The 20574-nt window shown below is 52.9% G+C and overlaps 7 protein-coding genes across 7 annotated transcripts; 4 read left to right on the top strand and 3 right to left on the bottom strand.

The window, feature by feature from the left end:
- Positions 1-1121: 1121 nt before the first annotated feature.
- On the bottom strand, positions 1122-5908 carry POSPLADRAFT_1043784 (hypothetical protein; the record flags this gene model as incomplete). Its single annotated transcript, XM_024478387.1, has 14 exons — positions 1122-1258; positions 1571-1599; positions 1895-2566; positions 2625-2946; positions 3158-3275; positions 3325-3461; positions 3581-3739; positions 3948-4296; positions 4351-4844; positions 4926-4989; positions 5178-5232; positions 5290-5322; positions 5391-5659; positions 5849-5908. 14 exons carry the CDS (start codon positions 5906-5908, stop codon positions 1122-1124), a joined length of 2898 nt encoding a protein of 965 aa, XP_024343129.1.
- Positions 5909-6556: 648 nt separating this feature from the next.
- Positions 6557-6838, top strand: POSPLADRAFT_1109155 (hypothetical protein; the record flags this gene model as incomplete). Its single annotated transcript, XM_024483345.1, has 1 exon — positions 6557-6838. A coding segment is annotated over one exon (282 nt), but the record flags the coding sequence as incomplete, so codon positions are not given.
- A 1989-nt stretch (positions 6839-8827) lies between these two features.
- On the top strand, positions 8828-9819 carry POSPLADRAFT_1166328 (hypothetical protein). Its single transcript, XM_024487914.1, has 5 exons — positions 8828-9120; positions 9180-9255; positions 9320-9436; positions 9520-9644; positions 9708-9819. The coding sequence occupies exons 2-5, from the start codon at positions 9210-9212 to the stop codon at positions 9777-9779; spliced, it is 360 nt and encodes a 119-aa protein (XP_024343127.1). The 5' UTR covers positions 8828-9120; positions 9180-9209; the 3' UTR covers positions 9780-9819.
- Positions 9820-10026: 207 nt separating this feature from the next.
- Positions 10027-13287, top strand: POSPLADRAFT_1177784 (hypothetical protein; the record flags this gene model as incomplete). Its single annotated transcript, XM_024488538.1, has 5 exons — positions 10027-10339; positions 10396-10819; positions 10868-12284; positions 12334-12443; positions 12494-13287. 5 exons carry the CDS (start codon positions 10027-10029, stop codon positions 13122-13124), a joined length of 2895 nt encoding a protein of 964 aa, XP_024343126.1. The 3' UTR covers positions 13125-13287.
- Positions 13288-13289: 2 nt separating this feature from the next.
- POSPLADRAFT_1131656 (hypothetical protein) lies at positions 13290-15147 on the bottom strand (the record flags this gene model as incomplete). Its single annotated transcript, XM_024484116.1, has 12 exons — positions 13290-13534; positions 13606-13731; positions 13782-13854; positions 13908-13942; positions 13996-14031; positions 14093-14127; positions 14181-14196; positions 14252-14488; positions 14521-14608; positions 14669-14773; positions 14829-15031; positions 15081-15147. The coding sequence occupies 12 exons, from the start codon at positions 15145-15147 to the stop codon at positions 13290-13292; spliced, it is 1266 nt and encodes a 421-aa protein (XP_024343125.1).
- Positions 15148-15424: 277 nt separating this feature from the next.
- Positions 15425-17364, top strand: POSPLADRAFT_1177780 (hypothetical protein; the record flags this gene model as incomplete). Its single annotated transcript, XM_024488537.1, has 8 exons — positions 15425-15567; positions 15625-15775; positions 15825-16114; positions 16163-16487; positions 16542-16640; positions 16696-16762; positions 16813-17001; positions 17063-17364. 8 exons carry the CDS (start codon positions 15425-15427, stop codon positions 17224-17226), a joined length of 1428 nt encoding a protein of 475 aa, XP_024343124.1. The 3' UTR covers positions 17227-17364.
- Positions 17351-20241, bottom strand: POSPLADRAFT_1043780 (hypothetical protein; the record flags this gene model as incomplete). The annotated part of the gene is made up of 19 exons (XM_024478386.1): positions 17351-17418; positions 17476-17639; positions 17707-17869; positions 17923-17956; positions 18006-18080; positions 18139-18224; positions 18276-18349; positions 18400-18492; positions 18549-18633; positions 18690-18822; positions 18878-18907; positions 18964-19059; positions 19117-19173; positions 19226-19337; positions 19393-19452; positions 19511-19770; positions 19818-19933; positions 19987-20002; positions 20062-20241. The coding sequence occupies 19 exons, from the start codon at positions 20239-20241 to the stop codon at positions 17351-17353; spliced, it is 1902 nt and encodes a 633-aa protein (XP_024343123.1).
- Between the last annotated feature and the right edge of the window lie 333 nt (positions 20242-20574).

The raw sequence follows: 20574 nt of genomic DNA, 5'->3' as shown, positions 1-20574 counted from the left end.
CTGAGATGTTCCCAATGCGCGCGGTCAGGCGAAGGTTATTATCACTTTTCAAGCTCAACGTGAACACTGCCGGTTTCCTCTTGAGGCTGCCTCGGCTTTCCATTTCGCCGAAAACTAGAGGTGAGCATAACACCAGTCTATAAGTGACCATTGGCCGCCTTCTTGAAGACGCTACTCTGCTTATGGTCTATCCAATCTCTGTTCACAGCGATTCAGCGACCACTTTGTCTGCTTTGTAGGAAGGTCGCCGGGAAGTCAACTTGAAGCTTGATGATACAGGATATCAATGTTGGAAGGTACCCACTTCATCTCAGACATTCCCGGGGGTATCTTCTCTAAATATAGCCACCTGGAAGCAACTCGGGTTCAAGTTGAATAGACACATGGAGAACCTTATCCAGCAAGCTGAGATGAACCCCAAGTTACGGTCCAAGGTCGGCCTGGCAATGGCCGTGGACTCTTCGGGATGTTTCCATGGTTAATACCAATAGAGATGGTCCCTGAACGCAAACCTCCGTGAGATCTTGCTCTAGTAGGCTTAGTGCGTGAGTTGATTCTGAACTCAACAGCATATCTAGAATCCAAGATTTTATCACCGAACCTCGTGCTAGCCTCGCTGGGGCCGTTATGCATTTGGAGCTACTCAGCGGCCCCTTCCTCGCCGATGCTTCTGCCTCGTATAAGGTTGATATCTGACTTTTTACTCTCAGGAACGTCTCATGCGCTCGCAAGCGCAAACCACCAACACCGAAGCGCTACGATATGATATCGCACCCGTGCCTCACATCAGAAGAGCACGGACAAGGTGATAAATTACTACGAAGAGCCTCTCATGGAGGTCTCGGCATGCGCCACATTCTTCCCCGGAAGTTGCCACCTTGGGGATCTTTCAGGTGTGTCCGCCGACGTTATGCGATGCAGACTGTATGTTGCTTCCAAATGCACGTAACGTTGTTGGCCTACCAGATCATCATGTCAGAATCCGATAGCGGTCTCTATAACGTCATTCACGCGGGTCCATGTACGCGCGGTTTGACGTACTGAACGATCTCGCGGGAGAATGAGCACAATGGGCGGCAAGCTGCCAGGTATGTCACGCAATCTCCTTCCAGTAAATTCCCCTAACGCTCAAGATGACAGCGCGTCGAGAAGGACACCTCGCGTATCTGTCGTTTGCTGGTGCGTGGCCTTCGGATGTCCTCGCATATCCGGACGTGGGTCTCGGGGCTAGATAGCCGGCCTTCTAATCTCGTGTTGGCTGTAAGATATGTATCAATGGGTGACACGCAGCGTCTTCGTCTGGTGATTGTTCTTTGACAAGATAACCGACCTTTGTTAAGTTAAACAATTAGACCTCACCGCCAGTTTCGGTTGAGTGCATGTCCGACTCGGTATAGTTCCCTCGTACCGGATCCTACATTTGCTGATAGGAGAGCGCAAACTTCTTGCCACTCACATGTCCATCGTTGCAGAAAGGACATTGGCTTGGCATTTACGGCGCCAATAGCATGTGATAGTATGGTAAGCAGTTACAGTACGTTATACAATGTGACGACACTACGATACATACTATGGCAGTATACCCGAAGGATAATATGACTGAGCAACAATGATGTCGGTGACAAACAGTATGAGTTCTATGAGAAGAGCTAAAACGTTACGAGAAGAGCTAAAGAGTGGTGTTGACGATGTAGGGAGGCTTGGACATGCCAGCCTGGATGCCCCGGAATCCTAGAGCATCCGCTTCTCAGGCAACATGGTCGCGGTTGCTAAGACCCGATAGGAACTCAAGAGCTACAAGGGCGTATCAATTATGCCAATGACCGTACCTAGGGAACATTCCCCAGGAAGGATCAGTATTCATGAGTGACCGAGGAGAACATAAGTAACACACCGGTACGTATTCACCGCATGGAGTCCTAGATCGTCCTCCTCGGTCTGGACGTTGGGTGCTGTTACAGCTGAACGATCCTCGTGAGGTATGTATGAGAATGGAGTCCCGAAATAATAACTGAGCGAGCCTTCGTCTACCCCCTCATGTTTGATGTGAGGTTGCGGTCCGGATGTGTTGGCCTTCCCAGAGCCAAGACCATCCAATGCCGAAGGCAAAGTTGGACCATTGTAGTGGGCCTGCAGTCCGTACGATTGGCTCGCAATAGGTGTATCATATGGCACGACGGCCCGCCGTCGGCGCATGGGCACTTGTGGTTCAGTGAACCATGGTTCATTGTAGAATAGAGGGTCAGCACGACTGGTAGAAAGCTCATGCTGCGCGGCCCAAGACGTTGACGGTTGAACGTATGTTTGTTCGCGACGAGCGTGGTAGTTCGATGCTGAGGACCGGGAATGGGATGATGGGGTATCAACAGGATACAGTAGATCAGGCTGACGACTCGGACCAGATGACGGGTAGTAGAACCGCGGAGCGGGAGCCGGTACATTAACGTGTGTCCTTTGTCGCTCCGCCTCATGCAGGGTTTCTTCCCTTGCGTTTAGACGATGAGATGCCGCTGGTCTTTGTTCCTCTGACAGGATAAAGGTTGGAAAGGCATCCAAAACACAGTCGCTGAGGCAATGCATGTAGTCAGATATCGTTCCCCAACGTAAGCCCAAACTCTACCTACCAAGCTTCCCTAGCCAATTCCCATCTAGGTCTCATGCTGTCAAGCATGGCTACAACCTTCAGGAGTTCGTCTATCTGTTTTCCATGTGGTTTTGGCTTATCGTCCTCATCCTCCTGGACCGATCGCTTCCAATGCGCAGCCTCTTTAGCGATCTGCGTCCAAAGACTGACGAGCATGACACCGGCATACAGGAATGCGTAATGGACTAGCACAGTATGCCGTGAGTGCCCGCGTTGAAGCAGGACCTCCAGGATTAGTGTACCCGCTTTGGCAGCGCTCGCGCATATTGACAGTGCCGTAGTGGAGATGTCAGGCTTGTCCCCTAGAGGAAGGCAAGGTGGTTGTGTGTGAGGGGCATTCGGCCCTCGCACAATGGGGATGAACGGTCGATAGACAGTGATCTGTACAATGTAGTACGACAGATGCAACATTGCTGATTGAGAGGCGAAGACATCATCAGCCATATTGGGCTTCCACCTGACTAGTAATGCTATATTCAGCCTTTCGCAAGCAAGGAGCTGTATACAACATACGATGCTGCGGCAAGCTCTCAATCCAGTGGAGCATTGCGGAATTGAGTTGTGCAACCGTGTCCTCTCGCCAACGGGGGCCAACTAGTCCTAAAGGTTGCTTTGATCTACCTATAGCGTACTGTGCAAACATTAGTGTTACGATGCAGTATTGATCTTCACCTACTCACCAAAGTCCTCAAGGCAAACGCTGCGATCCGGCTCAACTTGGCCCAGCACACGAACGCCGAAATTACGGCAGGCTTGCCAGGAGGTTGTTGAAAAGCGAGCTGTTCGTCCTCGTTCTCCCAATACTCGTCGTCGACCTCTAGGGGCAGATCAAGGTCAAAACTGTCGGCGGAATGTTATCGACGCGTCATTAGTGATTGGACAAAACAGAAGCGTACTCCTCGTCTCGAGAGCAACACGGTCGGCCGATGAGCATACTTCCGAGCCGGTCTATGGCAATCAAATGCCATATTGTCCGCTTCCACAGTTCCTCTTCTACTGTCGGCTTCCGTCCATAGACTTTCCGGCGATGTGCGCCGACATCTTGCGCTTTGCGGAGCCCGATGCTTATAAGAGTCCACGACTCGGCATGAGCGACTGTGCCGCGAAAGTACATGGCCATGAGCTACGTGCACGATGATATAAACAAATGGATGTAGGCATCGGGGTGAGACGGACTTGCCACAAGAGTCTGTACTTCAAAAAGGTTTGGCGGGAGGAACAAGCTGCGACGTCGACGATGACAATCTAATTGCGGCAAAGGTAAGTCTTACCATTCAATAGATGGAGCACATTCGAGACATACCCAACGCCACGTCTACGTATTTCCACCCCGCTAGTGCCCACACCCCATCATCTGACTCTTCTAGGGAATGATGCATCACTTCGTCAGGGAGTACCCTCGGGTCGGCGCACCATCGGCTCGCGACAGCGAACATGGCCATACAGACGCAGGCAAACCACAGGTCGCTTTCGTACAACTTATCCCGCCATTGTGTGTCGAAGGTGGGCCTATGAAGAAGCGGGAACAAGCTGTTATTGCGCTTGAAGTAGAGGTCAATCAAACTATCCGCCAGGTCCAGTGGTGGGAATTTCGCCATCACAAAAGAAGGCGTGGTCGTGGATCGATCCAGGCCCTCGAACGAAATCTCCCACTATATGCGTCATATTAGCGACCCACGGCGAATTCCACACAGAGCCAGACACACCGGAAGCGAGGACCAATACGGTTGTCTCCTAGGCGCATGCGCGACATACGATGTACTAGTAGAGGAAGAATCGGGAGAGTCGGCTCCTGTTGCCGCATCAATATGCCGCTGTTTGAGTTCTCGTGCTGTGTTGATAAGCTTGAATGAGCTGCTTTTGCCGTGGAACCTCCACTGCCCGTCGGTGGCGTGCTTGGTGGGCAGGTGAGCAGGACGTAGACCGCGCAAAGTCAGATGCGTCATCCCCTGTACCAGGCTGAGCTCAACAGCGGAGTCCTCGTTGTCAGAGCCAGACACCGAAGAGTCAGAAGAAGACTGGTCGGCGTTGTGTAAAGATTCCGTCGATGTGGTGGCTGGTATAGGGGTATCCTTTTGTCGCCGAGAGCGTTTAGGTTTCGAAATAGATGGGGAACCAACTCCAAACGTGCCGTGACGTAACGATTTGAATGCAGAGCCGGGAGGAGGGACAGTGGTAGCAAAGGGAAGCAAGGATCGACCTGTGGACGTCGAGGGGACATTGCTGTCGTTTGCAGAAGTAACAGATGGTTGTGTGATTGCATGTCCTGCAGGGGGCTCACTCTTCCAAGAGTCACGGACCACTGGCGGCCCAAGTTCGACGGTGAAGTCTGCCTCGGGTCGAAGCTATGTTGGATATTGGTCAACGACGATCAATGACCGCGATATAGGACAGCGACGAATGGGTCCCCCAATGCTCCATAATCATCTACAGCAGCACTTGGCAGTCTGCCTGCAAATGCTTGCAACGTTTGGCACGTCCTCGGAGGTAATCCCACTCTAGTGAACTCACAAAACTAAATAACAAGACTCACCCTTTTCAACAACGCCTCCATCTTCTCCACGCGATCCTCTAGTGCTGTTACATACCTACGTGCGCAGACAGGTACTCAGCCCTTCTGTCAGCTAGCGAACAAGCGCACTCACGCCTTGGGCGGGCCTCTGGGCTTCGAACTCTCACTACATCACGTAAACCCATTTGAATAACCAGTCTAGCACATCGAGCCGGATAGCTGGTCTGAACGTACATGTAAGTGCACTGACGACCCGTCTGCAAACAGTTGGTGCAGACGTTGTCGAGCATTTTGGGACCATCGCATTTTGTCTTCCTCCTGCGACAAAAGTCACAGGCGCGCTCGATCTTACGTCTCTTGGACTGGTGTTCGTCCGAGGAGACGTCGATCGCGTAAGAACCTTGCGATGAATGCAAGGCGGCCGCCGGAGGACGATGCGGATCTGAAGGTGAGCGTTCCTCTAGGTCAATGATAGTCGCGGCTCTGTCGTCAGAACGTGCTTCCTGCATGAAATGGGCGAGAGCGAGTGCAGAAGAGGTCCTTGAGGCCTTGGAAGATGGAGATGGTAATGAGACGGCGATTCCAAGATGGCAGCGGCACACAGACAGCGACGAGGAGCGGTTCTACATACGTCGCCAGCTTATTTACTCCGAGACCCCATCCAAACTGCGGTACTCCCGCCGATCTCTCACCCTCGCATCTCTGGCGTGATGGCTGGTCATGAATTGACCGTCCACGAAATATAGGGGCATTCTATCTAGGCTCTTCGTTCTGCTCGGTGCAACTCATATTTGGTGAGGCTGAGAGTGCATCGAAATGTGCTTTGTACAACATGTGCAGTGCCCTCCAATGTCACCTGGCGGGGGCAATATATGACACTTTCCTCCAGATGTTTCGCTTTATGGAATGCCCAAATGAGGACTAAGAAGCAACTCTGCCCCTCAGAACATTCATGTTCCTCCGTAGTCTTGCCGAAGACATCGTATGACCATTGCGAGGTCAACGAATGGGCGAGGATACGCGCAACATCGATACAGACAAATAAGGGAGGGCGGTGTTCCGCCGGCAGTTGGCCCGCCAGGGGCCATCCCTCCGGTGAATAAGGCTGCCAAGCCAATCCACGTGCTCGAGACATTCAGCAGACCGGCATTACGTCAGCGCAGCACGTGCTGATTGAACTCCGAGGATGGCGGCTATCGCCATATTAGCAAGTCGCGGCTTTGCACTCGACCAGTGCGTCCCCGTGTTGCCCTTTTCTGGAGTGCAAACACTCACCAGTACCGAAGCCATTTCAGAATTATTTAACAGTTTCTCAAATGTCTGCCCCGATAATCTTCCGTTCTTGTCGACTGGGTATGCGCGCGACCATGCAAGTACGCCACTACTCTTCGCGCAACCCACTAGAACGACCGTCTCCCCCACCTCTTCCACGTGCCGACCAGCGCGAGTTTGAAGAGATGGTCCGGGCCGCTCAAGCTCCTTTAAGCCAGCGCAGCGCAGTTGCAGATGCAGAGGCCGAGTTGGCGCTTCATCCTGATGCTCGCGAGCCTCTGGCGCCGGAATTCGAGGGTGATACGAACCCTGCAACAGGAGAGAAGGACGGGCCGAAGAGAGAACCTGTAAGGAAGTGGGTGGAAAGCGAAGGCGACTGGAGCTTCAAGGGAAGGGTCTCTGATTTCTGACGATGTTTTACAAGCGTCAAGGTTTGTCATACGCTCACTGCTACGGCACTCCTGTCCCAACTTGCTCATCTTCCGTTTCTCATAGTCAATACCATTTCGATATTATCGGGTCTCCGTCTGCGCTCTATGCAGCTCGTCATGCTCTGTCAGCATAGGCGCTTCTTTATTCCCGTAAGGTACAACGCAATCTAGACAACATTGGACATGTTGACTGAATATAGTACGGGTGTTTTGCATCACAACTCAGCGTCAAATCCTCATCACTGCCGTCGGATCGTGGTGAGTTATTTTTGTGGTCTGGAATATTTCATCACATATGTCAACCGCAATTTCATGTCAGTATGTCCGGTCTTGTTCTGATATCGTCAGGGTCCGACCCTATAATTCTATAATCTGACGCCTGGAAGGCAGGGACAGCGGTCCTTGTTTTCAGACGCCCACGCTTGAGAGAGAGAGTCGGCCACCCTGGAGGAATGACCTGAATGACGTCATTTGCCTTGGTACCCTCGAATTTGGTGAATTTGACGAGTCCAGGCAGCTTCATATGACGACAGACCTCGATTTGTTGTTAACGGACATGATTTAGCGCCAGGGCTTAAGCCATGCATTGGTCATCGCTTCTACGCATGGACAGATATTGACCTCATTGTACATGCCGGATCAGATTCTGAGACGACGATCGACCAGCGGTGAATCGCATATCGAGAATGTACCAGAATGCTTCTACCTGTCGAACACCAGCGTGCAGGTTGGCTGTTGGTCTCTAGGTGTGTACATGCAGCGCTCTACGCAGGATTCCGCAGAAGCTCGCGTAGCGAGCGCCCCACAGGACCTGGGGCCCATGGGCAGGCCAGCACGGTCCCGTCATGCAGCTGGTAAGTCTTCTACAGCATCCCAGCATTTGCGGGCGCATCGTATGCAATATGCTGGGGAGCCAAAATAGCTCACTGGGCGTCCAGTGTACGGGGAAGCAGAAGCAGCACATTGTCCCTTCTGTGAACGCGCCAAGAGCGTTGCCCCGGATGGGCACGGAGTAGACCAGCAGGACCTGGGGCACCGCGACACAAATTACAACCCGTTGCTGTCGGTCGCAATCCTTGCCATAGACCAACTCCGTCGGATCTATCCTGTGAGCGTCTCCTCCCAGCTTACCGGTCATTAAACGCCCCGTGTGCACATACAATGTCTTCTTGTGCTATTAATGTCTCAGTAGGGCTTCGTTCGCTTAAGCTGGCATTCTCCGTATGTATGTTCGTGGGCGCTCTCAGAAGATCGTCAGGAGTGCACGACTGTCCTCATGTAGATCAGGCATCAGGACAAGATACGCCACAAACCCATCATCGCACAGGCCGAGCGCCGATGACCGACGTGCTGTTCGTTGTTCGGTATGTGTTCGGAGTTTTTTGTGCATGTCCAGAGCGCAGCTGAAATCACACAATGCGTGATAGCTGTCACGTTGATACTCCTCTTCTCATAGTGCTTGTGCGTCTATGAGTTCCTGAGTCGGGATCATGGTAAGTATGTCACAGGCAGCCGTAACTCGCTCACAAGACCCGATTGCGACTTGACTTCAGAGGCGGTCTGTGGAGTACTGCTATGTTGGACAAGCCATATTCTCTGCCGCGATTGTGTGATAGGATCCTGGTCAATCAGCTTTCTCGCTGACCGATGCCAGAAACACTGGTCATCACAATAGCTAGTCTACGTGAGTCTCTACGGAAAGTCGCGGGCTTGCTTATACATTGTAACGCAAACATGGTGTACGATGATTCAGACTACTCTTGAAGTCGTTAGCAGTTATGGATGACGCGTTGATGAGTCGTGCTGGACGGCGCAGCCGCACGACTTAGTGAGTGGTATGCATAGGCGATGACTGAGTAGCGTAATGAGGCATGCGTATTGATTTGCGCGCCTAATCCGCTCTTGAGCGCTTGAGCTCCTGAACGGCATCATGAACTTGAGTGGCAAAAGCATACTCTACTGAGCCAAGTTGCCCACTCGTTACAGATCTGGCATAGCGGCAATTGCACTGGTAAAGAATGAACCGGGCAATGTCTGTTGCACGCCAAGCTGCAAAATGGAACAGCGTAAGGCGATGCGACCAAGTCTCTGTTGTTAACTTTACTGCATGTTGATTGACGTCCTGGCTTGGTAGGTTGCCGATAATATGCGCCAATTCCACGACCATTTTAAGCTCGAGTGTACGTGTTCGTCGCACACTCTCGATTATTCTGCAGGCTCGTCATCATAGGGTTGCTCTTCAAGTCCACAATGTGTATAAGGTTAGTGACACCAGGACGCCCGAATTCGGCCCTAGAAGCAGCGTTTTGACAATCTATAGCTAGCAGATGGCTCCTTCGACAGGTCTGGGATGTCCCTTCGGATGTATCTACGAGTGGCGAATGACCTAGTAAGACGTCAGTAAGCCCTGCTGACCATAAACCCTTGTCGGTGGACTCATCACTCCTACGCCTCTTGTAGATCTGAACACACACCATACCATCGAGGAACGTTACATTTTCCCCGTGCTTGGTCGCCGGATGCCTTCCTTCCAAGAGCACGATATGCACGTGAAATCGCATGAGGCTATTCATGAAGGTCGGTCATGCGCCTTTTTCAGTAGCACGAGCTGCGTTCAGTGCAAGGGAAGGAGTGCCATTCTAAACACATCATTATCCCAGGTCTTGACAGGCTGAGTGCGCTCATCAAGAAGTGGATCGCGGAGCCATCGACATACAGTCCGACAGAGATGAGAGGGTGTCTTGACAGCTGGAGAGAGGTGCTGTTTACCCACCTCGACCAAGAGGTGATTATTTCCTTATTCGTGGATTTCGACAGGCCCGCTGAAGCCAGTGCAATGGTCAATTAGGTAGAAGATCTCTCTGGAGAGAACATGAAGAAATACTGGAAGCTGGAAGAATTGGATACGATCCCCATGTAGCTAGCGCGTATAGTAGAATATAGAAAATTATCTAGTGACGATAGAAACAGGCGTCAGATTTAAAATAAGTAGGAGTGAATTAACTCAAAGTTCAAATAGCTTGCCGCGCGAGTTGAAGTCAGCCCGGCGATGGATCGGGCATGTGTTCGATCGTGATCGACGGCCCAAGATTTTGAGGCGTCTATAGATGCGCTTGCTCAGTCGCTGCAAGCAGCAAGACCAACACCACCCTTCCTTGCACTATAGCATGGTCTCCAGCAAAAGAAAACACGTCTCGCTCTCTGATAGCGAGGAGGCAAGCGATTGGGCTGTGAACGAGCCCAACGGACAGTCCTCCGAAGATGACGACGTCGACATTTCCTCTGCATTACTTGGTCGCAGAGAGAAAGCACACCGGCCGGAAGTCGACATGGACGACGACGATGATCAACTTCAAGAGTTGATTCGAAATTCAATTGCCAAGCGGAATGTCAAAGGAGGTACTGAATTGTTGAAGAAGACAAAAGGAAAGGCGAAAATCATGAAAGGAGAAGTCGGTGGGGGCAGTTTTCAGAGCATGGGTACGTTGCGACCTCGACGCTGCATAACTATATGCCTCAGGCTTTTTGTTTTCAAGGTCTTCATCCGTGGATTCTGCGCTCCCTGACTCTTCAGGGCTTCCGCATCCCGACACCAATCCAACGTCTGGCTATACCTGCCCTGCTCAGCAACCCTCCGCGCGACCTTGTCGGTATGGCCCGGACAGGTTCAGGAAAATCACTTGCATATATGGTCCCTCTTGTACAGCGTCTCGGAGGACGGCACTCTTCTACATTCGGTGCCCGAGCACTAATCCTCCTCCCGTCGCGAGAGCTTGCCTTGCAAATCCTCAAGGTAGGGAAGGAGCTGGCTCGTGGTTGGCACGCAGGTGAAGGGGACCATGCTGGGGACGGAAGGGATGTCGACGACGGTAAGAAAGGACAGAGTCTCCGATGGAGCTTGATCGTCGGAGGTGAAGGCTTGGACGAGCAGTTCGAGATGATCACCCAAAACCCGGACATGTGCGTATTCCATACTTCATTTCTGTTGCATTGCTCACGTCTATACAGTATCATTGCCACACCTGGTCGGCTGCTGCATCTTATTGTCGAGATGAATCTCGACCTCAAGTCAATACAGTATGTCGTCTTCGACGAGGCTGATCGCCTCTTCGAGATGGGCTTCGAGACAGCCCTGACTGAAATCCTTCATCGACTCCCTGCTACCCGCCAGACTCTCCTATTTTCTGCTACTCTACCCAAGAGCCTTGTCGAGTTCGCAAAAGCTGGCCTCCAAAATCCGAAGCTCGTGCGACTAGATGCGGAGTCCAAAATCAGCCCAGATCTTAAGATGGCCTTCTTCTCTGTAAAACAAGCTGATAAGGATGCCGCTCTTCTGGTCCTTCTCCGCGACGTCATTGGTGTCCCGCTTGGCCCAAACAAGCCCAAGGAGGAGCAAGACGAAGCACAGGACAAGAAGGGCAAGGGCAAAGCGAAGGCCAAGTATCACGAGCAGATTACCGCCCCTCACCAGACTCTCGTTTTTGCAGCGACAAAACATCACGTCGAATACCTTACTAACTTGCTGGCAGGTGCCGGTTATGCCGTCTCGCACATCTACGGCTCGCTGGACCAAACCGCGCGCTCGCAGCAGATGGAGCAGTTCCGTCGCGGGCACACCAACATCCTGGTCGTGACAGACGTGGCCGCGCGGGGTATCGATATTCCAGTTCTGGAAAATGTCGTAAACTACGATTTTCCCCAGGGCGCGCGCGTTTTTGTCCACCGTGTCGGGCGTACGGCGCGTGCGGGGCGTCAAGGCTGGGCGTGGTCGTTCGTCCCGAACTCGGAACTTCCATACCTGCTCGACCTGCAGCTCTTCCTGGGGCGGCCGATTCGTAGCGACGTGTCAGAGGGCGGCGACCGAGTGTACACCGAGGCGCTTGTACTTGGCCCGTTCGACCGCGACACGCTCGACGCGGAGGTCGAGTATGTCAGGAGGCTCGATACAGAGAATCACAACCTGCCGACGATGCGCGACACCATGCGTAAAGGTCATGGTATGTATGAGCGCAGCAAGGGAAAGGCGAGCCAGGCAAGTTACAAGCGCGCAAAGGAGATGACGAAAGAGGGAAAATGGGGTCTCGTTAGTACCGATGCTGGCATACACCCGGTCTTCTTCCGGAACAAGGATGGCAGCAGCGCGGTGGCGAAGCTGGCGGAAGAGGGGAAACGCAAAGCGCTCCTTAAGGCGGTGAATTCCTTCCGGCCGGCGGAGACGGTGCTCGAGATCGGCTCAAGAGGCAACACGGAGACCGCTGCGCTGATGAATAAGAGGCGGAAGGCGCTGAGTAAAGCTGCGCAGAGGATTGCACTGGCTTCTACGTCTGCCGCCGCAGCGACGTCAGATCATTCAGATGACGAAGATGGTGCAGTATCCGAGGTTGATCATGAGGGAATGGAAATGGCAGATGAAACAGAGATTGCGGTATGTCCACCGGCGACGATGTGGTTGCTCGTGCTGACGTCTCTCACAGGCGGTCTTTGATTCGTATGACAAGAAAGGTTCAGGCGACGGCAAGAACCAATACCGAGACTCCGAATTCTACATGTCCCATTATCAGAAGGATGCCGATACGGAAAAGGGGTTAGTAAGCCCTGGTCGCAACAAGCTCGTCTGACTAACTTGCGACATAGATACTCTCTTCGCGATGGCGCTACCTTCGCCGAGCAAGCCCAGAATGTTGCGTTTGATCTGGCAGGCGATGAGGGCGTGCTGGACAAAAGACGCCGTGAGATGCATTGGGATAAGAAGAAAAAGAAATTCGTCAAGGGCATGGGCGAGGGCGCAGACAACGTTAAGATGGTGCGCACGGAGAGCGGTGTGAAGCTCCCTGCGACGTATCGCAGTGGCCGCTTCGACGAGTGGAAGGCGAAGACGCGCACCAGCCTACCCAGGGTTGGCGAGGCCGAGACTGAGGGTCCACGGCGCGCCAGAATGTCTGCTGGTGGACGAAATTTCAAGCACAAGCAAGTTGTCGAGGCAAAGCCTCTTGACAAATTCAGCACGGACTACGAGCGGAAGATGCGGCAGAAAAAGAAGAAAGTTGAGCATGGAGGGGACAGTCAAGATGCTGGGACTTCTTCCAGGCCTTCTTCCAGGCCCCCACCTGGGAAGAAAGGCAAAACCCTCGGTCGACGAGGCAAGCCTGCTGGGAAGGTCAAGAACGAACTCAAGACCGTGGACCAGATCCGGAAGCAGAGGAAGGTCACGGAGAACCGGAGGGCGAAGAATGCGCGTCCGAGCAACAGGAAGGGCAGGCGATGAGAAGATCTATCATACACTAGCGATGCCATGTAACCTGTGTAGCCTGACCCATGTCTTCATCCCGTAGTCTCATTGTGTTTCCCGTGCTCATGACACTGTTCATTTCTTTGTTTGGAATACAGTCCAAGAGCTGTGGCCTGCACACTCAGCAGCTCGAAACTTCCGTTAGGCTCTGTCTGAATACTCCCACACGGTGCCATCGCCAGAAATCACCTTTGTGTCCGGCCTGTCTTCCAGGAGGTCGACACCGACGCTTCTCAACGCATTCACACACCACTCCGGGTACCCCGCATCCCCAAAGTAGTTCGCGAAGAACGTCTTCAGGTAGTCCGGGAAATTGCCGTTCATGATCGCCTCCCGCGCACCGCCCATCACGCGCGCCTCGAAAACGATGTTGTGCTGTGTGAGCGCTGCAGGCGGCGATGCAGATCAGTCAATATTAATTTCATTGATGTGCATGTGTGCGGCACCGCATGCATACCGTGTGCGCCCGCCGTCTCCAGCGTGATGATGTGATGGAGCATCGCGCGAGAGGTGCCATCCGAGCAGGTCGGGCACGGGCATGTCCCGTCTATCGGCTGCAAATCCGCAGCGTGCTTGCCTAAGCCTGTGCGAGCGACATGTCAGAGATGTTGACCGGAATGTGAGACGTCTTACGCAGATTGATAGGTCCGCTGAACGTCAGCGCGACGCCGAAACGCGCTGTCCGGGTGGGAAACACACAGTCGGCCTGTGACAAGGACCCGTTTGGTCATACTGCGATGCGTGCTGATGGATACATACCATGTCAACGCCGAGGGCGACGCAAACAAGTAGGTCTGTAGTCAGGCATGAACTTGATTCATGCTGTCATGGTAGCTATGACGCCAACCTTCAGCAAAACCAATACCCATAGAATACCGGGGGCCTGTCGCATCCGGTCAGATGTATACATTGAGACACACAAGCCACCCATCAAAGACACTGACGGTCTGCAGGCAGTCTGTCTGCACATTGTTTGATTCTACGTGAAATGTCCTCAACAACGGATGACGCTCGGGATCTGAAAAGCCGTACATCCTCCAGAAAACATCTACCATTGGTAGGATGGTCAGACGGCGCAAAAGTGATGCTTACAGGGCACTGACCTTTCTCTTCGCCCCCGCTGAGACCGCCGATGGCATACCCGGCGACACGATCTTTCCTTTTGATCATCTCATTCAGGCACTGATCTCGCAGTACGGAGTCAATGCCTCCTTGGACGATTGCGAATAGGTTTTGGTGCGATCTGCCGGATTTCTCGTGGAACTCAATGCATCTGTCAAGCCACCTGATTGTGCGCCACATTGCTTCGCCCACTCGTGGGCCCGTCGTTAGAGTGTGTACTGCAGGTCAAAGCCGTGAGCCGACTTCGCACATAAAGAATGGGAGAACTTGCCCACGTCGTCCAACTGCATCATGATGTCAGAGCCTATAGCATGTTGGATAGAGATACTTTCCTCTGGCTGCAAAGGTCACGATTGCACGGTAAATAGCGGGACCAAACCAAGGACGAGTGTTCCAACCGTCAGCATTGTTGGCTCTCCGGTGAAGGGACTTTCAAACAGAGCGCCTTCCTCTGTGATTTTTGTGAACTTGTTGAGAGACACTAGCTGGAAGCCTCCACTGTCCTGTATCACTTACTTGATCAGATGGGATGCATACGGAAGGGGTTTTCACTCGTACAGTGAGTAGATTGCGTCTCCATCCCTGGAATTGATGGGCGCCGCCAGCTTCCTTCAGTACCTCTGTACCAGGCCGAAGATTGAGATGATATGTGTTATTCAATATGAGGGTAATGCCTAAGGCTTCGACTTGCTGCGCGGTCAATCCCTTGATTGCAGCCTGAGTAGCGACAGGCATGAATGTCGGCAACATGGTCACGCCGTCTGCATCAACATGTAAGGGAATTTTGAAATCAAAGCTAGAGTCGCTTACGGGCCAACTTCATTCTTGATACCCGTGCTCGTGTGGTATGACATCGTGCAAGCACTTCGAATTCCATTCCCAGATAGTGGGGTTGCGTTTGAAGCAGCCTGCGCGGAAGTGTGGTATTGTTATGGGGGATAGAACAATGAAATCCTGTGATAGAATGTACGCAGAACGCCCGGCACCCACTCTTGTGAAGCTGGGGAGGAAGAAAGCTTGAAGTAAGTTCGAAGAGGCTATTGGCCTCCCGATGCGGTCTTGCTCGATCCCAAACTGGTCGCCGAGTCATTCGGCGAACGATCCTTGCCACGGAATCCAGTCTCCTTCGTCTCCGTACGCCCACTCAGCGAGGCATGCTGTCTTGTCGACATGCCACTCGCCACCTCACTCATCTGAAACAAAGGCCTTTGCGCCGGCAAAAGTGTCGCCACTTTTACTTCAATGCCGAGTTGTTGGAGGACCTGCAGTCGCGAGGACTGGTCTCCGACATCACCAGGTGAGTCGTCTTCCACGTCACATTTTAACATAATACTAATTTTGCTACTTGTTTGAGACCTGATCAGTTAAAGTCAGAGCTCAGTAAAGATCGGCAGGTTGCATATGCAGGGGTCGACCCAACCGCGAAGTACCTCCACGTCGGCCATTTACTGCCGCTCCTCTGTCTCCTCCACTTCCAGTTGCGCGGTCACCAAATCATACCGCTGGTACGTGTTTTATCTTCCATACATTCGCTTGGTTATGTATGGCAGCCAGATAGGAGGCGCAACCGGTCTTATAGGAGACCCGTCGGGGCGTTCGACAGAGAGACCGCTCTCCGAGCAATCCATCGTCGAGGGCAATGTCAAGGCTCTCACCGCTGGGATACAGCAGTTCTTCTCTCGAGCCATGGAGTATGCAAAAGGTAGACTGCAGCCTTCAGACACGCCGATCACAGAGCCAGATGTCCGCAACAACTTGCATTGGCTCAAGGGCTTAGGTCTCCTTGAGTTCCTCAGGGCAGTTGGTATTCACGCGCGAATCAATACCATGATGGCAAGGGACAGGTGCGTCTTAAGGTACACATGTCATTCCATTCTCTGAATTGCATATAGTGTCCGCACACGCCTGGAAACACAGCAGGGTATCTCCTTCACAGAATTCACCTATCAACTCCTGCAGTCGTACGACTTCCTCACCCTGTACCGAACCGCAAACTGTAATATCCAAATTGGCGGCTCTGACCAGTGGGGGAACATCGTTGCCGGCATTGACCTCATCAACCGCGTGAACGCGCTTTCTAGTGGCGAGAAGTCGGAGAAGGGGTTCGGCATCGTTACTCCTTTACTCACCACGGCTTCAGGAGAGAAGTTCGGCAAGAGTACCGGAAATGCCGTTTCCCTCGACGAGAGCGTAACAAACGTCTTCGACTTCTACCAGGTGCGCACAGCAACGTACATAACTAGATACCTCGCTTATCATACAGCGCAACAGTTCTTCCTCAGGACCGCCGATACTGATGTCGGAAGATACATGAAGATGTTCACTTTGTTGCCACTCCCTGAGATTGACGCTGTATTAGAGAAGCACATTGTAAGTTTTCATCGTGCCATACGCTGCCACAGCCATCCAAATGCGTATTCTGCAGCAAAATCCAGAGAGAAGGCACGCGCAGCGGCTTCTAGCAGCAGAGGTTACCGAACTTGTCCACGGCAGTGCGTCCCAGCGCGCTGTATCTAGATATGTCAGACTAATCTCACGCTAGAAATCGGTGTCCGCCGAGCTCGCACCGCAACTTCAGTGCTGTATGACAACGACATCGCATCCGTGAAAGCCGACGAGCTCATTGACGCGGTACGCGGGCTCCCGCTTTTCCACACATGCACTGCGGACGACCTCTTCGGCGTCTCGGTCGCCAAGCTGGCTGTACGCTTCCATGTGGCATCTTCAAACAGTGAGTCTTAGTCCAGTGCTTCACACAGCTTGCAGTTACTGAGCATTGGGCATCCACTCAGGCGCTGCTCGGCAGCTTATCTCTGCGAAGGGACTATATGCCAACAATCAACCAGTCACTGAGCCGCAGCATAAACTTGTGCCGAGTGATCTCATTGAGGGCAGGGTGGCTATCATCCGTGCAGGGAAGCAGAAGAATGCTGTAGTATCACTGCAGATCCCCTGACCATCGGAACCCGTGGTCGACACGAGACTGCCGTAAAAGGAGATACGTCGATAACCTATCATGTCCCAGAAAAATGCTCTAGTCCTAGTACTTTTGGCAATGCATGAGGAAGGGAAGGAACCCACTAGTCGATTCTAATAGCGCTGTACAGCCTTCGGACAGCCCAATACGCCGCAAGAAAGCCGATGGTTCCTTCAAGTGCGCGTAATCAGCGTTTCGAACAGTGTTGATCCGCCGAGTGGTACATACCGGTAACAAGGAAATCCAGGAGGGCCAGAAGGAGCAGGTATCCCATGTATAGCACGACACTAGAGAAAGAATCCAGGGACAGGCGAGACACCCAATAGAAAATACCGTATCCCAAAAGCCAGAAGGCGCTTCCGCCTCCTGTAAGGAACGCTCGCCAGTGCCACCTGTCAAAAAAAGGGAGATAAGCGGGTGTACGGGTGTACGGCTTGCACAGAATGGAAGCTGACGTACCGGTATTCCTCTGCACAGAGGAGGAAATACGTGAATAGGATGGTCACGGTGGCCGTGGTCAGCGCGACCACCCCTGCGGTCAGCGCAAGGAAGCCGAAGGCGTAATATGCCCTAGATGCGAACAGGCTGGACAGCACGAAGTACAACTCCACAAACGCAGCACCTAGGGACCCGAATAAGCACAAATCGTGCTACGCGAGATATCATTACACGGACCAAACGGAAGAATGCCAGCGAGCAGTGTTGCAGCCTGTCCGCCTCGTCAGCACAGCCGCTATAAAGCTTTGGCACTGACGTACCCATGGCTGCAGATATCTAGGCACCTGTGGGATTTGTCGTGGGATTTGGTTCACCCTGACAGGGTTGGAGACGCCCTGTCGGTGCCGTCAGCTCACTCAAGTAGGCGTGGATCCATATAGTACAACAGCGTACCCCATGTCTGGCCCCAATGTATGATCCAATCAACGACAAAGGCGCCGAGATGCCGAACCAGAGCACAATGATGAGCAGCATAGTCCCTGTAGTCGCACGTCAGCTGCGGTGCGGTAGTGACATCTGCCTTGACATACCGAATGGCACGGCACCAGAAGAGCCGGCTGATAGCAGGAAGATGTTCAGCAGGAACACGATTGCAAACACGAGCCTAGATACACAATGATGAGCGCGTGAGTGGGTCCTCGGTGATACACTTACGCAGGGAGGGCCGTGGCTGTCAAGAAAGAGTTGCGTCTATTGTTAGTGCCGTTGAGCGACGCATATACTCGACTCGAAACATATCCGCCGATGCTACAAAATGACAGCAGCAATTAGCCGACGAGCTCGGGGAGCAAAGATGTACTGACCCCCCAAACAACGTCCAGCACACCATCATGACCGTCGCGAGCGAGCCCCGATTTGACGGAGAAAGAAACCCTAGAAGTGCAAAGACTGCGATTGACCAGGTAAGCTGCATCTAAGTGTGACATAGTGAATTCGATTTTCACCTAGAGTCACGCCAGCCATTGCGCACAACTGAGAACCGTTTCCTGAGAGGATCGACAAGATCATAGGGTTTCGTGGGGTTCGGAATACCTCGCCATGAACCAACTTCCATCCCCAATCTTCTTGGACGTCTTCCTGTGCAGACCTCGAATATAGTTACGTCAGACCCATATATAGAAGACTGGCTTACGCTGAGGTCCATTGCGTTATAGCGTGAGATCTAGACATAGGCATGATCCATGCCGGCTCGGAAGCGGACAGAAATGCATTGCTTACATCTCGAGAAACCGTGCGCAGCAAGATCATGGCTACCATGACGCAAAGGAACACACTGATGACAAGCGAGTTAATAAGACTGAACCAGTGTATGCGCTGTTGTATGTCCCATACTTAGTCAGAGTCATGCCCGACAACAATAGCACCACATACGGGATCAAAGATGTGTAGGTAGTTGTCCCAGCGTGTCGCCCAGGGGGTGTCGGATTCCTGTCAATGCTGTGTCAGGGTATAGCGATACGGCAGCGCTCTCGGAACTTGCATTCCACATCACTCGATATGTATATCGAACTAGATTCGGCTGGTCCTCTCGTAAAATGAGCGGCGTATCACTAGTCGAGCAATCTGTAGAAGGGTCCTGAGATCCACCCCGACTTCACATGGAATGTGTCAATGATCCGAAAGAGAGCAGTCTACGCTCGACATCACCTTGTGGGCCACACGAGCACTCCAACTATGCGGTGCACCCCGGGTTTGGGTGTGTGGTACCTAGAGCGTCCAGCCATTTAAGCATTCAGTCAGTGTCACCGAGTACCGTGCCGCTGACCTGAGCACGATTTCGTAGTGATTGTTGAGCGCGGGAGTCTCTGTGTACTCCGCCTCGTCGTTCCCGAGGTTGAATCCCATGTCAAAGAACAGATCTCCGGTCTTAATGTCCACTTTCATTTCAGCTGCGGGAAGTCCGTCAACCAGCCAATTAAGGGCATAGTCTTCCTTTATGCGCTCGTTGATGAATTTTGCATCTTCCGGTGGGATTGTTGTTGTGCATAGCGTTTTACAGGTTGCGTTGTCCTCGAGCATTCTGACCTGCTACACGTGAGGTTTCGGTGCGCGAGATGACAGCGCTGGCTTACATCGTACGGCGAATTGAAGATTCGGTCGCCGAAGAGGATTGATCCTAACGACTCCGGTTCTTTGTGGGGGCCCCCTTCTGGCTCACAGAAATGAAATCTCGAGTCATAGTAGTCGTCTAGCTCCGTGTGAATCAGCCAATACAAATGGCCTCGATGGGTGGAGACCCACAGTTTATGAGCGACTTCTGGACTCAGGAAGGCGCATTAAGGTGAGCGGAGCTACGTATACGGCTCGAGAACGTACGAGTTTCGCGTTGTCGCTCCCTGCGAGCATGGGCGTGAGCGCGTTGACATAGAGGTCGACGGCTTCGCCTTCGGTGTAGTCGTGAGGGGCAGCGCCAGGGAGATAGAAAGCAGATGCGGTTGACAGCAAGGAGATGGCCACAGTGCCGAGGACCCACGGCGGACGTCGGCTGTAATACATGGCGGGCGAGGGGACAACGCCGGACGAGGATGGCCGTCACCAGGGAGTTGAGGACTTTGCACGCGGTGTGTAGCAGGCGGGCGGCAGACGGTGAATGATAGAGCAAGGAGGCGGCAGACACTGTCCGAGGCGCGGTGACAGGCTGGCGCTGCGAGACACAGCAGACGACAGCCACCGCGAGTTGCGACTACCACGGCCCACAGGCGCCTCCCCGCAGCCGAGATCGGTGAACGAGCTTCCTGCCTATTCCGGCACCCGGCGTCTGTCCCGTCTCTCCTGACGGCCCACAGAGGTGCTGTGAAACATTTCGGAATCTGACTGTTTCAAGCTGTG

The sequence above is a fragment of the Postia placenta genome, assembly GCF_002117355.1.
Source record: "Postia placenta MAD-698-R-SB12 unplaced genomic scaffold POSPLAscaffold_2, whole genome shotgun sequence".
Classification (NCBI taxonomy): Eukaryota; Fungi; Basidiomycota; class Agaricomycetes; order Polyporales; family Adustoporiaceae; genus Rhodonia; species Rhodonia placenta.
Note: the sequence above shows the minus strand (reverse complement) of the source record. Positions and strands in the feature narration are given on the sequence as shown.